Genomic DNA, 22,414 nt, shown 5'->3' with positions numbered 1-22,414 from the left:
AGACTTCAGTAGTTGTGCCTCGCGGGCTCTAGAGCGCAGGCTTAGTAGTTGTGGCACACGGGCTTAGTTGCTCCGCGGCATGTGGGATCTTCCCGGACCGGGGCTCAAACCCGTGTCCCCTGCATTGGCAGGCGGATTCTTAACCACTGGGCCACCAGGGAAGCCCAATACAATCATTTTGATCTCCTAAGTCACATATAAAAATATCATTTAGGAACTGTCTTGTCTGTATCGTGTCTCAGTGCATGTTTTTATGTACAAGGTCATATGGAAGAATTCTTGCTCAAATTACTCACTTTGTCTTCTATTCTCTCATGTTGCACTACCATTTTCTCTAGTTGGAAATGGCTAGAGCCATGTTTTCAAGCCCAGATTTTAAAAATTTGGAAGAAAATTTTTAATACTTTTTTCTTAGCATTTTAATGAATTTTAATTACTGTCGTGTTGTTAATTTGAATACTTCTTTCCTTAACTCTTAATTTATAACTCAGTAGGATTGCCAAAGGAATTGGCCAAAAGGAAAAGATTTAAAAAATTTTTTTCTGTTTACTAGTTAGCATCTTTTTAAAACTGAAAATCAGATTTGAAAAGTTAATTATATAAAGTATAACCTAATTCATGAAAATACTTTGCTGAATTTCTGCAGGTTGTTTTATTCCAATAAGTTTAGGAAGTATACCCCACCCGAACACACGCAAAATCTTTAACCCACGTGTTCATCCATTATCTAGCGATCTTACCAGTTACAGGCAAGGACAGAGAAAACAGTCTGGCTTCAAGAAGATCTTGCTCTTTACGTGGAATGCAAGAAAACATAATAGAGTCCCTTGTGACAGTATATAGAGAGCATAGTCAGATTTAATTTTGAAATCTCATCAGCCTGATTACTTAGCTAATCACTGTTCTTTGTCATATATATATTCGGCTTCCTTTCATTACAGCTTCTGAATAAGCATGAAGTCCATTTTTTTTTGGTCCATTTTTGGTAAAAATGATTTTTTGGTCCATTTTTGGTCCATTTTTGGTAAAAATGATTCATTTCTTAAAGAAACATAATTTCTCTTTTTCAAAGGAGGAATTTATTATATTTTTGAAGTATGATAACTTTTCTGCTATTGATGGATATTTAGGCTGATTTAATTTTTGTGCTCTCACATTTCATCACTGTGAAATGAACTTCTAAGTATTTTAGCATTTCTGAAAGTGAGATGTTTAAAAATAGGTGGCATATTCTAAAACAGTTTGCCATCCTTTTTAAAATTGAAAACCTATTCCCCACCTCCAGTCTTCTCTTATCCCCTTTCTCTGCTTTATTTTTCCATATAGAGTTTTTAGCAAGTCACATATTGTTTATTTTCTTTCATTAAGCTAACTAGAGTCAGGGATCTTTTTCTCTTTTATTTTACCATTGTATCTCTAGCTCCTAGAACACGACCTGGAATGGAGTAAGTACACAATATATTTGTTGAATGAATGGATGAATGAAGGGAACATTTAAGTGTTTATTGTGGTTCCAGATACTGTGCTAAGCCCTTTCTCTCCTTGAATCACTTAATAACCACATGAGGTAGGTAGGTACTCTAATGAGGAAACTAGGGCTGAGGAGGAGTTAATTTGCCCAGTGTCACTCAGCCCGTAAATGGAGGAATTAAAATTAGAGCTTGACTCTATCTCATGACAGTTCCTAGGCTCTTAACAGTGTTACACTTGTCTAAGCAATAAATTGTATGATTTATTTAGTTCTTTCTTTTTAAACAGGAAGAAGAGAATTTATCCAAAGATTAAAACTTGAAGCAACCCTGAATGTGCATGATGGCTGTGTAAGTAATAGTTAATTCTCAACTATGAAGGACTTTAATACTAAGTGTTCAGATGTTTGAGGAACTGCCCCAGTCCTCCCAAAAGAGATTGGACTAAGTATAAGAAAATGGGAGAATTAAGTTTTACATTAAAACGTAAAAGTATACTTTGAATTTAGGAAAGCATATGGGAGATTTTTTAAAGAATGATGAGTTTTCTAACATTATCAAAAGGTTTTCATCTCTTTCACTCTATTGGTACTGATTTTGTGACAGTCACTAGTGATCTTAATGTCTCCAAATCTAGTGGTCACTTCTCAGAAACTTTAGACATTGGTTGAATACATTTTCTTTTTTGAAATACTTATTCTGTTGGATTCTGCTAACACCACACTCTCTTGGTTTCCTTTCTATCTCATTGACTTGTTGCATCTTCTCTGTCTTCTTCCCTGACTCCTCCACCTCTTCACCTTCAAATGTTGGATGTACCAACATTCTATCTTGGTTCCTCCCACCCTGTTTTCTCTTCACTTTTCTAAGTGATTTTGTTTAGTCCCATGGCTGAAAAACATGACTTCGAACTTTCCACTTCTTCCCAGAACTCCAGATTTATATAAATAACTCTCTATTTAACATTTCCAGTTGCATGTCTAATAGCACCCCAAATTTAACAAGGTCAAAACAAAACTCTTGTAAGGTTTTGTTAGGAAAACTTCAGACACTGGACTTCCCTGGTGGCACAGTGATTAAGAATCTGCCTGCCAATGCAAGGGACATGGGTTCAAGCTGTGGTCTGGGAAGATCCCACATGCCGCGGAGCAACTAAGCCTGTGTGTAACAACTACTGAGCCTGTGCTCTAGACCCCGTGAGACACACTACTGAGCTCGTGTGCCACAACTACTGAAGCCCATGTGCCTAGAGCCCGTGCTCTGCAACAAGAGAAGCCACCACAATGAGAAGCCCATGTGCAGAAACGAAGACCAAACACAGCCAAAAATAAATGAGTGAATGAATAAATAAAAAAATCAATCAATTAATTAATTAAAAAAAACCCTTTAATCATGCTTTTCATATACTCAGGACCTGGATTTAGCAGTTAATCAAGATTTTGGCACATTTTCTTTTACCATTTCATTTTTTTTCTCTTTGCTGAAGTATTTTAAAGCAAATCTCAGATGTGAAATCATTTCACCTCTGTATATAAGCTAAAAGTAATGGACATTTTTTTATGTAATCAAAATGGCATTATATAATTTAACAAGATAGTATATTTTTTGGTATCATCTAATACATAGTCCATAATCAAATTTCCCCCATTGTTTAAAAATCTCCTTTTTTTTTTTAAACATTCTTATTGGAGTATAATTGTTTTACAATGTTGTGTTAGTTTCTGCTGTACAAAACAGTGAATCAGCTATATGTATACATATATCCCCATATCCCCTCCCTCTTGAGCCTCCCTCCCACCCTCCCTATTGCACCCCTCTAGGTCATCACAAAGCATCGAGCTGATTTCCCTGTGCTATGCAGCAGCTTCCCACTAGCCATCCATTTCACATTTGGTAGTGTATATATGTCAATGCTACTCTCTCACTTCGTACCAGCTTCCCCTTCCCACTCTGTGTCCTCAAGTCTGTTCTCTACGTTTGTGTCTTTATTCCTGTCCTCCCACTAGGTTTTAGATTGCTTATATGTGTGTTAGCATATGGTATTTGCTTTTCTCTTTCTGACTTACTTCACTCTGTATGACAGGCTCTAGGTCCGTCCACCTCATTACAAATGACTCAATTTTGTTCCTTTTTATGGCAGAGTAATATTCCATTGTATATAGGTGCCACATCTTCTTTATCCATTCATCTGTCAATGGACATTTAGGTTGCTTCCATGTCTTGGCTATTGTAAATAGTGCTGCAGTGAACTTTGTGTTACATGACTCTTTTTGAATTATGGTTTTCTCAGGGTATATGCCCGGTAGTGGGTTGCTGGGTCATTAGGTAGTTCTATTTTCAGTGTTTTAAAGAACCTCCATACTGTTCTCCATAGTGGCTATATCAATTTACATTCCCACCAACAGTGCAGGAGCATTCTCTTTTCTCCACACCCTCTCCAGCATTTATTGTTTCTAGATTTCTTGATGTTGGCCATTCTGACCAGTGTGAGGTGATACCTCATTGTGGTTTTGATTTGCATTTCTCTAATGATTAGTGCTGTTGAACATCTTTTCATGTGTTTGTTGGCAATCTGCATGTCTACTTTGGAGAAATGTCTGTTTAGGTCTTCCGCCCATTCTTGGATCGGGTTGTTTGGTCTTTTGATACTGAGATGCTTAAGCTGCTTGTATGTTTTGGAGATTAATCCTTTGTCCGTTGCTGCGTTTGCAAATATTTTCTCCCATTTGGAGGTTTGTCTTTTTCTCTTGTTTATGGTTTCCTTTGCTGTGCAAAAGCTTTTAAGATTCATTAGGTCCCATTTGTTTATTTTTGATTTTATTTCCGTTAATCTAGGAGGTGGGTCAAAAAGGATCTTGCTGTGATTTATGTCATAGAGTGTTCTGCCTATGTTTTCCTCTAAGAGTTTGATAGTGTCTGGTCTTACATTTAGGTCTTTAATCCATTTTGAGTTTATTTTTGTGTATGGTGTTAGGAAGTGTTCTAATTTCATTCTTTTACCTGTAGCTGTCCGGTTTTCCCAGCACCACTTATTGAAGAAGCTGTCTTTTCTCCATTGTATATTCTTGCCTCCTTTCTCAAAGGTAAGGTGACCATATGTGTGTGGGTTTATCACTGGGCTTTCTATCCTATTCCATTGATTGATATACTGTTTTTGTGCCAGTACCATACTGTCTTGATTACTGTAGCTTTGTAGTATAGTCTGAAGTCAGGGAGCCTGATTCCTCCAGCTCTGTTTTCTTTCTCAAGATTGCTTTGGCTATTTGGGGTCTTTTGTGTTTCCGTGCAAATTGTAAAATTTTTTGTTCTAGTTCAGTGAAGAATGCCATTGGTAGTTTGATAGGGATTGCACTGAATCTGTAGATTGCTTTGAGTAATATAGTCATTTTCACAATATTGATTCTTCTAATCCAAGAACATGGTATATCTTTCCATCTGTTTGTATGGTCTTTAATGTGTTTCATCAGTGTCTTATAGATTTCAGCGTGCAGGTCTTTTGCCTCCTTAGATAGATTATTCCTAGGTTTTTTATTCTTTCTGTTGCAGTGGTAAATGGGATGGTTTCCATAATTTCTGTTTCTGATTTTTCATTTTTAGTGTGTAGGAATGCAACAGATTTCTGTGCATTAATTTTGTATCCTGCTACTTTACCAAATTCATTGATCAGCTCTAGCAATTTTCTGGTGTCATCTTTAGGATTTTCTATGTATAGTTCATGTCATCTGCAAACAGTGACACTTTTTCTTCTTTTCCAATTTAGATTCCTTTTATTTCTTTTTCCTCTCTGACTGCCATGGATAATACTTCCAAAACTATGTTGAATAATAGTGGTGAAAGTGGGCAACCTTGTCTTGTTCCTGATCTTAGAGGAAATGCTTTCAGTTTTTCACCATTGAGAATGATGTTGGCTGTGAATTTGTCATATATGGCTTTTATTATGTTGAGGTAGGTTCTCTCTATGCCCACTTTCTGGAGAGTTTTTATCATAAATGGGTGTTGAATTTTGTCAAAAGCTTTTTCTGCATTTATTGAGGTGATCACATGGTTTTTATCCTTCAGTTTGTTAATATGGTGTGCCACATTGATTGTTTTGCATATAGTGAAGAATCCTTGCATTCCTGGAATAAACCCCACTTGATCATGATGTATGATCCTTTTAATGTGCTGTTGGATTCTGTTTGCTAGTATTTTGTTGAGGATTTTTGCATCTATGTTCGTCAGTGATACTGGCCTGTAATTTTCTTTTTCTGTGATATATTTGTCTGGTTTGGTATCAGGGTGATGGTGGCCTCATAGAATGAGTTCGGGAGTGTTCCTCCCTCTGCTGTATTTTGGAAGAGTTTTAGAAAGGTAGTTGTTCACTCTTCTCTAAATCTTTGTTAGAATTTACCTGTGAAGCCATGTGGCCCTGGGCTTTTTGTTTGTTGGAAGATTTTTAATCACAGTTTCAATTTCAGTGCTTGTGAATGGTCTGTTCATGCTTTCTAGTCCTTCCTGGTTCAGTCTTGGAAGATTGTACTTTTCTAAGAATTTGTCCATTTCTTCCAGGTTGTCCATTTTATTGGCATATAGCTGCTTTTAGTAATCTCTCATGCTCCTTTGTATTTCTGCAGTCAGTTGTTACTTCTCCTTTTTCATTTCTAATTCTGTTGATTTGAGTCTTCTCCCTTTTTTCCTGATGAGTCTAATGGTTTATCAATTTCGTTTATCTTCTCAAAGAAGCAGCTTTTAGTTTTATTGATCTTTGCTATTGTTTCCTTCATTTCTTTTTCATTTATTTCTGATCTGATCTTTATGATTTCTTTCCTTTTGCTAACTTCGGGTTTTTTTTTTTGTTCTTTCTCTGATTGCTTTAGGTGTAAGGTTAGCTTGTTTATTTGAGATTTTTCTTGTTTTTTGAGGTAGGATTGTATTCCTATAAACTTCCATCTTAGAACTGCTTTTGCTGCATCCCATAGGTTTTAGGTCATTGTGTTTTCGTTGTCATTTGTTTCTAGGTATTTATTTGATTTCTTCTTTGATTTCTTCTGTGATCTCTTAGTTGTTTAGAAGCATATTGTTTAGCCTCCATATGTTTTTATTTTTTACCGTTTTCTTCCTGTAATTGATAGCTAGTCTCATAGTGTTGTGGTCCAAAAAGGTACTTGATTGGCAGGCAGATTCTTAACTACTGCACCACCAGGGAAGTCCCCGGAATTTGTATTCTAGTCAACACTTTAGGTGATTTTAATCTAGGTGATCTGTGGATCATACTTTGGAAAACAGTGCTATAGCTACTAATTGAAAACATGAGACTAGAACGAGCACATGGAAAGAAATTGCAAACTGGAGGGTCTAGGCCTTAACTCTAAGGATTCAAACATTTAAAACTTAAGCAAAGAGGGGAAAAGTGTCTATAGTCCGATCCTCCAAAATGTTATCTTTTTCCTGTTCACAGTTGTGGTATTATAATTATGCTGTAAATACACTTTTGATATCAATATATGTTATTTATTTTAAACCTTAGCACCACTCTTGAGGTTCTCCTGATGCTCATGGTTAAAAATGGATCATAACAAAAAGAAATGGACATGTACTGCACTCCCTTATTCTGTTCTTATCCTCCTTAAGCAGCCTCTTTTAATCCGTGTTTTATTTCAGATCTTCTGGTAATTTCTTTCATTTCTGTGTGATAGTGTTATGTTGGCCTTTCTTGAAGTGTCAACTTTGGGTGTTGTCCATTGTTTTTCTGCTATGATAGAAGAGGAATTAACTAATTTATACAATTTTCTAAGATGTAGGCTTCTCAAAAATTTTGTTACTGTTCTCAGTCTCTCCAGCTGTCACTTTAATTTTAAACAACACACTTAAGCATCGTTTTGTTTTTCTGTCATTCATAGACAGTATTTCTTGAATCCCTATTCTGTAAAGTATATTTAAGGCTTTCACCCTTCTTCCACCTTCCTATCTCTATTTCACACCTTTTTCAGCTATATATGCTTTTGTATTGTCAGTGTTGATTTCATTTGCCTCCTATTCTGTAGCCATTGTTATTTTCTGAAATTTGTCAATGTATTTATTCTAAAAGTCAAAATTCAGTAAACAGTGTTAATGTCTTATACATATGTATATGTCGTAGTTTTCATTAAGCTCTTCACAATAAGGAGAGAAGAGGAAGAAAATTATATAATATATCATCTGTTTTATAGGTGAGCACACTCAGCTGCTCAAAACTCTCTAATGGGTTTCTGGCTTACGTATAGTAAATCCAAAGGCCTTATTGCTTCAGAGACCCTACATGATTTGGCACTTGCCTTCTTTTCCATTTCATCCCTTACTGTATCCTCCATTATACGTGTTTGTTTTAGTCATACTCATCTTTTTGCTGTTTCTTTAAATGCACCTAGTACACCTCTGTCGTACGTATTTTGTTTTTTGCCTAGAACTTTCTTCCTCACATATCTTTGAAGCTTACCTTGTCATTTCATTTAGCTCTAACTGTTAACCTGTCAGAGACGCTTTTCCTGACCACCCTAATAGCTCCCCACTCCTCATCAGTATCTTTCTCTTTCTTCTGTTTTTTTCACCATAATACTGACATTATAATTATGCATTTATTTATTTGTTCATAGTCTGCATACCTGCCTCCCTCTACTCTAGCACTCTGGACACCAAATATATCTTCATAAATTTATTTTCTTCGTCCAGTGTCGAGGGGAGTGCCTACCACATATTTGGCACTTATGAAGTGTTTATTGAAGAGACAAAAGCATGTGTTACATATTGGATTTTATGTGTTTCTTTAAGGAACTAAGGTCAACTCTTTCTCCTTACTCAAAGGAGAATTTTCTAGTGTTAATTTCAGATGGATTCTTGCATAATGTATAACTGCCTTTGTGGTATTCTGAAGTTTTTACAAGCTGTGGATTCTGTATCTTTCCAGTTTTGAATTTACTTTCAGGTTTTACTGAGTATTTTCTCAAATATTTTTCTAAGGATGAGTGGAACATAAACTTTTCTTACTAGCTTAAAGATATCTTTTCTGCTTGCATACTAAAAAAATTTTTGTCCTTATTTTTATTTTGCATTTTTTAAAACGGGTGATGCCTTCTCATTGTACAAAAATAAACTACATAAAAAAATACACATTGAGAGACTTCCCTGGTGGTCCAGTGGTTAAGAATCCACCTTCTGATGCATGGGATGCAGGTTCGATCCCTGGTCGGGATCCGACATGCCATGGGGCAACTAAGCCCACGTGCCACAACTACTGAGCCCACATGCTCTAGAGCCCGTGTGCTACCACTAGAGAGCCTGCGTGCTGCAACTACTGAGCCCACATGCCACAACTAGAGAGCCTGTGCACCACAACTACTGAGCCTGTGTGCTCTAGAGCCTGCACGCCACAACTAGAGAGAAGCCCATGCGCCACAATGAAAGATCCTGCATACTACAATGAAGATCTCGCATTCCACAACTAAGACCAAGCACAGCCAAAATAAATACAATAAATTAACAAAAAAAAAGTATACATTGAGAAGTGTGGCTCTCACTCCTGTTCCTGTCTTCCCCATTTTTTTCTGTTCCCTAAAACACATAACCACTTGTTTTAGTTTCATGGGTATCCTTCTACTCTATTTTTTCCCCATCTTTATTGAGATATAATTTACATATATAAATGTATAAGTTTAATGTGTAAAATGTAATGATTTGATACACATATATATTGCAAAATGATTACCACAATAAGCTTAGTTAACACATTTATCACTTCACGTAATTTCCATTTTGTTGTTGTGGTGGTGGTGAGAACATTTAATATTTACTTTCTTAGTATCTTTCAAGTATACAGCACAGTATTGCTACCTGTAAACACCATGCTGTACATTAGATCCCAGAACTTACTCACCTTATAACTGGTAGTTTATACTTTTTGAACATCTCATTTCCTCCACCTTCCAGCCTCTGGCAACCACCAGTCTACTCTCTGTTTCTATCAGTTGAGCGTGTTTAGATTCCACATATAAGTGATATCATACAGCATTTGTCATTCTTTATCTCACCCTCGGCATTCATCCACATTGTTGCAAACGTCAGGATTTCCTTCAATTTTATGGCTGAAAAATATTCCATTGTGTGCGTGGGTGTGTGTGTTTATCATATTTATCCATTCATCCATTGACAGACACCTAGGTTCTTTTCGTGTCTTGGGTATTGTAAATAAAGACACAATGAATATGGGGTGCTACAGATATCTCTTCAAGATAGTATTTTAATTTCCTTCAAATATAAACCCAAAATTGGGATTGCTGGATTATATGGTAGTTCTAATTTAAATTTTTTGAGGAACCTCCATAGTGTTTCCTATAGTTGCTGTATCAATTTCCCTTCCCACCAGTGGTGCACAAGGTTCCCTTTTCTCCACGTCCTTACCAGCACTTCTTATCTCTTATATTTTTGATAATAGCCATTCTAATAGGTCTGAGATGGTATCTCATTGTGTTTTTTTTTTGTTGTTGTTGTTGTCCATGTTGTGCAGCTCGTGGGATTGAACCTGGGCCACAGCAGTGAAAGCACCGAGTCCTAACTACTGGACTTCCAGGGTCCTCCCTCATTTGTGGCTTTGATTTGCATTTTTCTGATGATTAGTGATGTTGAGCATTGTTTCATGTACTTTTTGGCCACTTGTATGTCTTCTTTGGAAAAAAGGTTTCTCAGGTCTTTGCCCATTTTTATGGTTACAAACTTTTTTTTTTTTTTTTGGCAGTACGCGGGCCTCTCACTGTTGTGGCCTCTCCTGTTGCGGAGCACGGCCTCTGGACGCGCAGGTTCAGAGGCCATGGCTCACGGGCCCAGCCGCTCCACGACATGTGGGATCTTCCCGGACTGGGGCACGAACCCGTGTCCCCTGCATTGGCAGGCGGACTCTCAACCACTGCGCCACCAGGGAAGCCCCTTCTGCCCATTTTTTAATTGGGTTGTTTGTTTTTTTTAATATTGAGCTGCATGAGCTTTTTATGTATTTTGGAGATTAATCCTTTGTCCGTTGATTTGTTTGCAAATATTTTCTCCCATATTGAGGGTTGTGTTTTCGTCTTGTTTACAGTTTTCCTTTGCTGTGCAAAAGCTTTTAAGTTTCATTAGGTCCCATTTATTTTTGTTTTTATTTCCATTACTCTAGGAGGTGGGTCAAAAAAAATCTTGCTGTGATTTATGTCAGAGTGTTCTTCCGATGTTTTCCTCTAAGAGTTTTATAGTGTCTGGTCTTACGTTTAGGTCTTTAATCCATTTTGAGTTTATTTTTGTGTATGGTGTTAGGGAGTGTTCTAATTTCATTCTTTTCCATATAGCTGCCCAGTTTTCCCAGCACCACTTATTGAAGAGACTGTCTTTTCTCCATTGTATATCCTTGCCTCCTTTGTCGTAGATTAGTTGACCAGAGGTGTGTAGGTTTATGTCTGGGCTTTCTGTCCTGTTCCATTGATCTATATTTCTGTTTTTGTTCCAGTGCCCTATTGTCTTGATTACTGTAGCTTTGTAGTATAGTATGAGGTGAGGGAGTATGATTCCTACAGTTCTGCTTTTTTCCTCAAGATTGCTTTGGCTATTCAGGGTCTTTTGTGTCTCCATACAACTTTTAAGATTTTTTTGTTCTAGTTTGTAAAAAGTGCCATTTGTAGTTTGATAGGGATTGCATTGAATCTGTAGACTGCTTTGAGTAATATAGTCATTTTCACAATATTGATTCTTCCAATCCAAGAACATGGTATATCTCTCCATCTGTTTGTGTCATCTCTGATTTCTTTCATCAGTATCTGATAGTTTTCTGAATACAGGACTTTTACCTCCTTAGGTATGTTTATTCCTAGATATTTTATTCTTTTTATGGCAGTGGTGAATGGGAGTGTTTCCTTAATTTCTCTTTCATATTTTTCGTCACTAGTGTCTAGGAATGCAAGAGACTTCTGTGCATTAATTTTGTATCCTGAAACTTTACTAAATTCATTGATTAGCTCTAGTAGTTTTCTGGTGGCATATTTAGGATTATCTATATATAATATCATCTCATCTGCAAACAGTGACCATCTTACTACTTCTTTTACAATTTGCATTCCTTTTATTTCTTTTTCTTCTCTTACTGCCATGGCTAGGACTTTCAAAACTATGTTGAATAATACTGGCGAGAGTGAACATCCTTGTTTTCTTCCTGATCTTAGAGGAAATGCTTTCAATCTTTCACCGTTGAGAATGATGTTGGCTGTGGGTTTGTCATATATGGCCTTTATTATGTTGAGGTAAGTTCCCTCTATGCCCACTTTATGGAGAGTTTTTACCATAAGTGGGTGTTGAATTTTGTCAAAAGCTTTTTCTGCATCTATTGAGATGATCATATGGTTTTTATTCTTCAGTTTGTTAATATGGTGTATCACATTGTTTGATTTGCATATATCAAAGAATCCTTGCATCCCTGGGATAAATTCCACTTGATCATGATGTATGATCCTTTCAGTGTGTTGTTTGATTCTGTTTCCTAGTATTTTGTTGAGCATTCTTGCATCTGTATTCATCAGTGATATTAGTCTGTAATTTTTTTTGTAGTATCTTTGTCTTGTTTTGGTATCAGGGTGATGGTGGCCTCGTAGAATGAGTTTGGGAGTGTTCCTTCTTCTGCAGTTTTTTTGGAAGAGTTGAGAAGGATGAGTGTTAGCTCTTCTCTAAATGTTTGATAGAATTCACCTGTGAAAGGGTCTGGTTCTGGACTTCTGCATGTTTGAAGATTTTTCATCACAGTTTCAGTTTCAGTGCTTGTGACTGATCAGTTCATACTTTCTATTTCTTCCTCGTTCAGTCTTGGAAGGTTATACCTTTCTAAGAATTCATCTGTTTCTTCCAGGTTGTCCATTTTATTGGCATAGATCGCTTATAGTAGTCTCTTATGATGCTTTGTATTTCTGTGGTGTCTGTTGTAACTTCTCCTTTCATTTCTAATTTTATTGATTTCAGTCTGGCTAGAAGTTTATCAATTTTGTTTATCTTCTCAAAGAACCAGGTTTTAGGTTTATTGATCCTTGCTATTGTTTACTTTGTTTCTATTTCATTTATTTCTGCTCCAATCTTTATGATTTCTTTCCTTCTACTAACTTTGGGTTTTCTTTGTTCTTCTTTCTCTGGTTCTTTTAAGTGTAAGGTTAGATTGTTTCTTTGAGATTTTTCTTGTTTCTTGAGGTAGGGTTGTATTGCTATAAATTTCCCTCTTAGAACTGGGTTTGCTGCATCCCATAGGTTTTGGATCAGTGTGTTTTTGTTGTCATTTGTCTCTAGGTATTTTTTATTTTCCTCTTTGATTTCTTCAGTGATCTCTTGGTTATTTAGTAACATATTGTTTAGCCTCCATATGATTGTGTTTCTTACATTATTTTCCCTGTAATTTATTTCTAATATCATAGTGTTGTGGTTTGAAAAGATGCTTGATATGATTTCAGTTTTCTTAAATTTACCGAGACTTGATTTGTAACCCAAGATGTGATCTATCCTGGAGAATGTTCCGTGTGCACTTGCAAAGAAAGTGTAATCTGCTTTTTTTGGATGGAATGTCCTATAAATATCAATTAACTCTATCTGGTCTAATGTGTCATTTAAAGCTAGTGTTTCCTTATTTATTGTCATTTTGGATGATGTGTCCAATAGGAAAGTGGAGTGTTGAAGTCCCCTACTATTATTGTGTTACTGTCAATTTCCCCTTTTATAGCTGTTAGCGTTTGACTTACATATTGAGGTGCTCCTATGTTGGGTGCATAAATATTTACAATTGTTATATATTCTTCTTGGATTGATCCCTTGATCATTATGTAGTGTCCTTTCTTGTCTCTTTTAGTAGTCTTTATTTTAAAGACAATTTTTTCTTTTATGAGTATTGCTACTCCAGCTTTCTTTTGATTTCCATTTGGATGGAATATCTTTTTCCATCCTCTTACTTTAAGTCTGTGTGTATCCCTAGGTATGAAGTGGGTCTCTTGTAGACAGCATATGTATGGGCCTTGTGTTTTTATCCATTCAGTGAGCCTGTCTTTTGGTTGGAGCATTTAATCCATTCACATTTAAGGTAATTATACATATGTATGTTCCTGTTACCATTTTCTTAATTGTTTTGTGTTTGTTTTTGTAGGTCCTTTTCTTCTCTTGTGTTTCCCACTTAGAGAATTTCTTTTAGCATTTGTTGTAGAGATGCTTTGGTGGTGCTGAATTCTCTGAGGTTTTGCTTGTTTGTAAAGCTTTTGATTTCTCTTTCGAATCTGAATGAGATCCTTGCTGGGTAGAGTAATCTTGGTTTTAGGTTCTTCCCTTTCATCACTTTAAATATATCTTGCCAGTTCCTTCTGGCTTGTGGCGTTTCTGCTGAGAAATCAGCTGTAAATCTTATGGGAGTTGTATGTTGTCATTTTTCCCTTGTTGCTTTTAATAATTTTTTTTCTTAAATTTTTGTCAGTTTGATTTCTGTGTGTCTTGACGTGTTTCTGCTTGGGTTTATCTTGCCTGGGACTCTGCACTTCCTGGACTTGGGTGGATATTTCCTTTCTAATGTTAGGGAAGTTTTCGACTATAACCTCTTGAAATATTTTCTCGGGTCCTTTCTCTCTCTCTCTCTTCTCTTTCTGGGACTGCTATGTTGCAAATGTTGGTGTGTTTAATGTTGTCCCAGGGTCTCTTAGTCTGTCTTCATTTCTTTTTATTCTGTTTCCTTTATTCTCTTTTGTGGCAGTAAATTCTACCATTCTATCTTCCAGGTCACTTATCCATTCTTCTGCCTTAGTTATTCTACTATTGATTCCTTCTAGTATATTTTTCATTTCAGTTATTGTATTGTTCAGCTCTGTTTGTTTGTTCTGTAATTCTTCTAGGTGTTCTTCTTTAATTCTTCTAGGTCTTTGTTAAACATTTCTTGCATCTTCTCGATATTTGCCTCCACTATTTTTCTGAGGTCCTGGATCATTTTTACTATCATTATTCTGAATTCTTTTTCTGAAAGGTTGCCTATCTCTACTTCATTTAGTTGTTTTTCTGGGGTTTTATCTTGTTCCTTTATGTGGTACATAGTCCTGTCACTTTTCATTTTGTCTATGTTACTGTGAATGTGGCTTTTATTCCACAGGCTGCATGCAGAATTGTAGTTCTTCTTGCTCTTGCTCTCTGCCCTCTGGTGGATCAGGATATCGAAGAGGCTTGTGCAAACTTCCTGCTGGGAGGGCCTTGTGGTTGGAAGAACTTGGTGTAGCTCTGGTGGGCAAAGCTCAGTAAAACTTTAATCCACTTGTCTGCTGATGGGTGGGGCTCTGTTCCCTCCCTGTCGGTTGTTTGGCCTGAGGTGACCCAGCACTTGAGCCTACCCAGCTCTTTGGTGGGGCTAATTGTGGATTCCAGGAAGGCTCATGCCAGGGAGTACTTCCCAGAATTTCTGCTGCCAGTGTCCTTGTCCCTGTTGTAAGCCACAGCCACCCCCCTCCTATGCATAGGTCCTCCAACACTAGCAGGTAGGTCTGGTTCAGTCTCCTATGGGGTCACTTCTCCTTCCCCCTGGGTACTGATGCGCACACTATTTTGTCTGTGCCCTCCAAGAGTGGAATCTCTGTTTTACCCAGTTCTGTCGAAGTCCTGCAATCAAATCCCGCTAGCTTTTAAAGTCTGATTCTCTGGGAATTCCTCCTCCCATTGCCAGACCCCCAATTTGGGAAGCCTGATGTGAGGCTCAGAACCTTCACTCCAGTGGGTGGACTTCTGAGGTATACTTGTTCTTTTGTTTGTGAATCACCCACCCAGCAGTTATGGGATTTGACTTTATTGTGATTGTGCCCCTCCTACCATCTCATTGGGGGTTCTCCTTTTTCTTTGGGTGTTGGGTATCTTTTGATGATTTTCAGTGTCTTTCTGTCGATGATTGCCCAGCAGTCAGTTGTGATTACGGTACTCTCGCAAGAGGGAGTTGTTCCATACAAACTTCAGGACCTATTTCTGTGAAAAATGCTTTTGGAATTTTGATAGGGATTGCTGTAAATCTGTAGATGGCTTTTGAGTAGTATAGTATAATATTAACTTTTTTCATACATGAATGTGTCTTTCTGTTTGTTTTTTCAGTGTTTCTCATCTTTGTCATATAGATTTCAGTGTATAGATCTTTCACCTCCCTGGTTAACTTTATTCCTGAGTATTTTATTGTTTTTGATACTGTTGTAAATGGGCTTGTTTTCTTTATTTCATTTTCAGATAGTTCATTGTTAGTATACAGAAATGCAACTGATTTTTGTTTGTTGATGATATATCTTGAAACTACTGAAATCATTTGTTAGCGCTGATAAATTTTTGGTGAAGTCTTCAGGATTTTCTATCAATATATATACGATGAGGTCATCTGCTAACGAAGATAGTTTTATATCTTCATTTCCAATTTAGTTGCCTTTTATTTCTTTTTCCTGTCTAATTATTCTGGCTGGTACTTCCAGTAGTATGTTGAATACAAGTGATGAGAGTGGACATCCTTGTCTTGCTCCTGATCTTAGAGGAAAAGCTTTTTTCAACGTTTCACCCTTGAGTATGGTGTTAGCTGTGGACTTGTTATATATGGCCTTTTTTATGTTGAGGTGTAATCCTTCTATTCCTAGTTTGTTGAGAATTTTTATCATGAAAGATGTTGAATTTAGTTAAATGCTTTTTGTGCATCTATTGAGACAATCATGATTTTTATCTTTCCATTAATGAGGTGTATTAAAATTATTGATTTCTTTATATTGAACCATGCTTGCATTTCAGTGGTAAATCCCAGTTGATTATGGTGTATGGGTCAATGATAGTGTAAAAAAAATTTTTTTTTTTAATTTTTTGTCTGCGCTGCATGGCATGTGGGATATTAGTTCCCTAACTAGGGATCGAAGCTGCACCTCCTGCATTGGAAGGGCAGAGTCTTAACCTCTAGACCGCCAGGGAAGTCCTGGTGTATGATACTTTTAATGTGATTTTGAATTTGATTTGCTAGTATTTTCTTGATAATTTTTGCCTCTATATTCATCAGAAATGTTGGCTTGTAGTTTTCTTTTCCTGTAGTATCCTTATCTGGCCTTGGTGTGAGGGTAATGCTTACCTCAGAAAATGAGTTTAATTCTTCTTGAAACATTTGGTAAACATTTAAAGCCTGAGAAGCTATCTGGTCCTAGGCTTTTTTGTTGTTGTTACTGTTGGGAGGTTTTTTATTTAATGTCTTTACTCATTATTGTTCTGTTCAGATTTTCTTTTTTCATGATTCAGTCTTAGTCAGTTATATGTTCCTAGGAATTTATTCCAGGTTGTCTAATTTGTTGGTGTATAATTGTTCATAGTAGTCTTTTATGACTCTTTATGTTTCTGTGGTATCAGTTGTAATGTCTTTTATTTATAATTTTATAATCTTGTTAAGTCCTTCGAAATGTTTGTCAATTTTGTTAATCTTTTCAAAAAACCAGCTTTTAATTTTTTTTTATCTTTTCTGTTATTTTCCTGTTCTCTATTTTATTCATTTCTGCTCTGATCTTTATCATCTTCTTTCTGCCAACTTTGGGCTGTTTTTCTTTTCTAGTTCCTCAATGTGTAAATTTAGATGGTTTATTTGAGATCTTTCTTTTTTCCTTAATGTAGACATTGATTGCTATAAACTTCCCACTGAGAACTGCTTTTGCTGCATCCCATGTGTCTTGTTTCCATTTTCACTTGTCTGAAGATATTTTTTGATTTTTTTTCTTTGATGCTCTGGTTGTCCAGGAGTGTGTTATTTAATTTCCACATGTTTGTGAAATTTTCAGTTTTCCTCCTGTCAGTTTCTATTTTCATACCACTGTGGGCAGGAAAGATACTTGGTAGGATTTCATTCTTTTAATGTTTGCTAATACTTGTTTTGTGGTCTAACATGATTTATCCTGGAGAATGTTCTGTGTTCACTTGAGAAGAATGTTCTGTTGTTGGATGGAATGTTCTATATGTATCTGTTAGATTCATTTGATCTAAAGTTTAATACAAGTCTAATGTTTCCTTACTGATTTTCTGTCGGTATGATTTATCCATTGTTTAAAGTGGGGTGTTGAAGTTTGCTACTATTATACTGTTCTCTTTCTTCCTTCAGACCTGATACAGTCATTCTTTTTTTTTTTCAGTCATTCTTTTTAATTTTAGACATTCTAATAGATATTTAGCAATAGCAATATGTGGTTTTAATTCCTTGTGCTATCTATTTTTACATACAGTCATCCCTCCATATCCACAGGCTCTGCATCTGTGGATACCGAGGGTCGACTGTATTTCTCCATTTTATATAAGGTACTTGAGCATCTACAGACTTTGGCATTCGTCAGGGGGTCCTGGAACCCATCCTATTGGATACCAAGGGAATATGGTATTCATCTGTATCCCTCAAACTTCCTAAGCTTAATAGTTCCAGCCCCCTTTTTTTAAGATTCTGTAGGATATTCTATATAAACAATCATGGCATCTGAGAATAAAGATAGGTTTACTTCTTTTCCTGTTCGGTTTCCTTTTATTTCTTTTTCTTGTCTTACTGTGCTGTCTAGTACCCTAGACAGTGTTGAACAGAAGTGGTGAGAGCAGACATCCCTGTCTTGTTCTGATCTTAGAGGGAAAGCACCCAGTCTTTCATTATTAAGTATGATGGTTTTTTAACGGATGTGCATTGTCCGTTTGAAAACGTTCCATTCTACTTTGCTGAGAACTCTTTTTATGAATCATTGTTGGATTTTTTTCAAATGTCTGTTCTTTTTTCAGATGTCACTGCATTTATTGCAGTGATCATATGATTTTCTTTTTTAGTTTGTTAATATCATGGGTTACATTGATTAATATTTGAGTGTCAAACCATTCTTACATTTTCCTTGAGTCATGATGTATTATCTATTTTCATATATTGTTTTATTCAGTTTTCTAAAATTCTGTTTTAGAGTTTTTGTGTGTACATTAAGGATATTGGTCCATAGTTTTCTTGTATCAATGAGTTGGTAAGTATACTGTTCTTTTTAGTTTTCTAAAATACTTGGTACAGAATTTTCATCTTTTATGTTTTTAAAATACTTGGCAAAATTCACCAGCAAAGCAGTCTGGGCCTGGAGTTTTCTTTGTTGAAAATTCTAACTGCAGTTTGTTAATAAAAATGGACAATGTCTTGAGTAAATTTTGTTTAGTATGTGTGTTTCAGGGATTTTGTTAACTCCCCAAGTTGTTGAATTTTTTTGATAAAGTTGTCCACAGTGTTCTTTTATATGTTTAAATATTTGTAGAATGTGTAATGATGTCACTGCTCTCATTCCTGATACTGGTAATAAGTTCCCCCACCCCTTCTTTTTCTTGATTAGTCTGAGTAGAGGTTCATTAACTTTGTCTTTTCAATGCACCAGTTTCTGGTTTTATCAATTTTCTCTGTTTTCCTGTTTTCTTTTTCATTGATTTCTGCTCTTATATTCATTATTTCCAATCTTCTTTTGACTTTTGATTTCATTGGCCTTCTTGTTACACCTTTTTGAGTGGAAGTGGAAGTCATTGTTATGGGACCTTTATCCTTCTAATATAGGTGTTTTTGTGCTGTAAATTTCCTTCTAAGCACTATGTTCGCTACAACCCCAAAATTGAGATATGTTGTGCTTTTATTGTCATTCAGTTAAAAATACTTTGTAATTTATTTTGTGATTTCTTTCTTGACCATGTGCAATTTTATAGTTTTCAAATATTTCTTTGTGTTGATGATTTCTAATTTAATTCCATTTTGGACAGAAAACATTTTATGGGACTTGAAGTCTTTTAAATATATTGAGATTTGTTTTATGCCCCATAGTAAATATCTTCTATATTGGTAAATATTTCATGTGTACTTAAAAAGAATGTATATTCTGCTATTTTTGGTTGTTTCAGATGTGATAGTAAATCTGGTCCTAGTTACTCCACCTGGATTGAAAGTGGAAGTCAGTAATTCCTTCTCTTTTTTTTAAATTTAGATATAGTCCACATTCCATAAAATTCATCTCTTTTAAGTGTTCAGTGCAGTGCCTTTTTACTATATTCATAAAGTTGTATAGCTGTCACTGCTATCTAATTCCAGTATATTTTCACCATCCAAAAGAGAAAGTCCATACCAATTATCAGTCACTCCCATTCCCCCTCCACCAAGCTCTTGGCAGTCGCTATAATCTGCTTTCTGTCTCTGTAGATAAGCTTATTCTGTACTTTTTATGTAAATGAACCATACAATATGTGGCCTTTCAGACTGGCTTTCACTTAGCGTACTTTTTTAAGGTTCATCCATGTGGCAGCATGTATCATTATTTCTTTTTATGGCTGAGTAATACTTCATTGTATGGATATTTTGTTATGAGCAAATGGGTTAGTCACATTTTGTTTATTCATTATTTGGTGAACATTTGAAATGCTTCCCTTTTTGTCTGTTATGAATAATGCAGCTATGAACTTGAGTGTAGAAGTTTTTCTGTGACATGTTTTCAGTTCTCTTGGGTATACATTTTGTTGTGGAATTGCTGGCTCTTAGCGTAACTCTGTTTCAGTTTTTGACCGTACTGCCAAAGTGCTTTCCAAATAGCTGTACGATGTTGCATTCCTACCAGAAATGTATCAAGGTTCCAGTTTCTTGACATTCTAATTCTTCTTATATTTTGTGTTTTCTTTTTCTTAAATTATTATAGCCATCTTAATGATGTGAAGTGGTAATTCATTGTGGTTTTAGTTTTCATGAAGATTGAGACCTATGTTTCCTTCTAAGAGCTTTAAAGTTTTGGCTCTTACATTTATTTTTAATTTTTTTTACATCTTTATTGCAGTATAATTGCTTTACAATGGTGTGTTAGTTTCTGCTTTATAACAAAGTGAACCAGTTATACATATACATATGTTCCCATATGTCTTCCCTCTTACGTCTCCCTCCCTCCCACCCTCCCTATCCCACATCTCCAGGCGGTCACAAAGCACCGAGCTGATCTCCCTGTGCTATGCGGCTGCTTCCCACTAGCTATCTACCTTACGTTTGGTAGTGTATATATGTCCATGCCTCTCTCTCACTTTGTCACAGCTTACCCTTCCCCCTCCCCATATCCTCAAGTCCATTCTCTAGTAGGTCTGTGTCTTTATTCCTGTCTGACCCCTAGGTTCTTCATGACATTTTTTTCCCTTAAATTCCATATATATGTGTTAGCATACGGTATTTGTCTTTCTCTTTCTAACTTACTTCACTCTGTATGACAGACTCTAGGTCCATCCACCTCATTGCAAATAGCTCAATTTTGTTTCATTTTATGGCTGAGTAATATTCCATCTTATATATGTGCCACATCTTCTTTATCCATTCATCCGATGATGGACACTTAGGTTGTTTCCATCTCCTGGCTATTGTAAATAGAGCTGCAGTGAACATTTTGGTACATGACTCTTTTTGAATTATGGTTTTCTCAGGGTATATGCCCAGTAGTGGGATTGCTGGGTCATATGGTAGTTCTATTTGTAGTTTTCTAAGGAACCTCCATACTGTTCTCCATAGTGGCTGTACCAATTCACATTCCCACCAGCAGTGCAAGAGTATTCCCTTTTCTCCACACCCTCTCCAGCATTTATTGTTTCTAGATTTTTTGATGATGGCCATTCTGACTGGTGTGAGATGATATCTCATTGTAGTTTTGATTTACATTCCTCTAATGATTAATGATGTTGAGCGTCCTTTCATGTGTTTGTTGGCAGTCTGTATATCTTCTTTGGAGAAATGTCTATTTAGGTCTTCTGCCCATTTTTGGATTGGGTTGTTTGTTTTTTTGTTATTGAGCTGCATGAGCTGCTTGTAAATTCTGGAGATTAATCCTTTGTCAGTTGCTTCACTTGCAAATATTTTCTCCCATTCTGAGGGTTGTCTTTTGGTCTTGTTTATGGTTTCCTTTGCTGTGCAAAAGCTTTGAAGTTTCATTAGGTCCCATTTGGCTCTTACATTTAAATCTTTGATCATTTTCAGTTAATTTTTGTATGTGATGTGAAGTAGGGATCCAAATTCCTTTTGCTTGTGTATATCCAGGTGTCCTAGCATCAATTGTTGAAAAGATTATTGTTTCTCCATTGAATGGTCTTGGACCCCTTGTCAAGAATTACCTGACCATAAATGTATGGGTTATTTCTGGACTCAATTCCATTCCATTGATTGATATGTCTATGATCATGACAGTACCACACAGCCTTGGTTACTGTAGCTCTGTAGTAAGTTTTTCTAACTCCTTTTTAGGTGACTTGGTTTTATGTCTCTGGATATAAAATGGACTAATTAAAATAAATTTAAATAAAACTTAAGAAAGACTCATATTTCATTGTGAATTTATAGAACATTGTGCTTGCCAAATGGCACTCAGTATGCATTTTCACTAAGTAAACTAGTAAATACTATTTACCACAGACATAACGTCATTAGAGATATAAATTTTAAACCATCAGCTAAGTGAAGATGGCATACTTATTTTACTTTCAGTCTGCTTAAATTTCTATTTTGCTTTCTTTTTAGGTTAATACGATCTGTTGGAATGAGACTGGAGAATATATTTTATCGGGCTCAGATGACACCAAGTTAGTAATTAGTAATCCTTACAGCAGAAAGGTAAAGTGGTTTTAAAAATCTACAACTTAATGAGAAAAACAAAAATCAAGAAGCTAGAAATCAAGAAATAGTGAATAATCATGGAGTGGGCATTTGTAAAGAATATCCCTATTTTTCTAAAGTTATATAATTTGGAAGTTATCACATGCAAGTTCCTTAGTTTCTTTAAGAAAACAGTAGATTTCATTCAGCCTTTTGACTCTAGAAAATTTAAATATGCTTCATTTTATGCATGTGGATAAAATTGCCAAAAGTGACATTATCTCAATAAGCCATTCTTTTGGGGGAAAAATGTGATTTTTTTTTC

At 35.9% G+C, this 22,414-nt stretch overlaps 1 protein-coding gene across 5 annotated transcripts in view; it reads left to right on the top strand.

The window, feature by feature from the left end:
* Nucleotides 1-22,414, top strand: part of DCAF6 (DDB1 and CUL4 associated factor 6) — a 170,757-nt gene that overhangs the window by 24,064 nt on the left and 124,279 nt on the right. For 3 of the 5 annotated variants that reach the window (XM_082832677.1, XM_082832676.1, XM_082832674.1), the window contains exons 2-3: nucleotides 1,759-1,820; nucleotides 22,015-22,107. In XM_082832677.1, the coding sequence (XP_082688803.1) occupies nucleotides 1,759-1,820; nucleotides 22,015-22,107 (155 nt within the window). Of the gene's footprint in view, nucleotides 1-1,758; nucleotides 1,821-4,079; nucleotides 4,553-22,014; nucleotides 22,108-22,414 lie in introns of those variants that run through there. The other 2 variants (XM_082832675.1, XM_082832673.1) reach the window with 1 other exon arrangement.

Source organism: Leucopleurus acutus, assembly GCF_964270905.1.
Source record: "Leucopleurus acutus genome assembly, chromosome: 2".
In the NCBI taxonomy this organism is placed as follows: domain Eukaryota; kingdom Metazoa; phylum Chordata; class Mammalia; order Artiodactyla; family Delphinidae; genus Leucopleurus; species Leucopleurus acutus.
The sequence above is the reverse complement of the archived record's forward strand: the minus strand, read 5'-3'. Positions and strand labels throughout refer to the sequence as shown.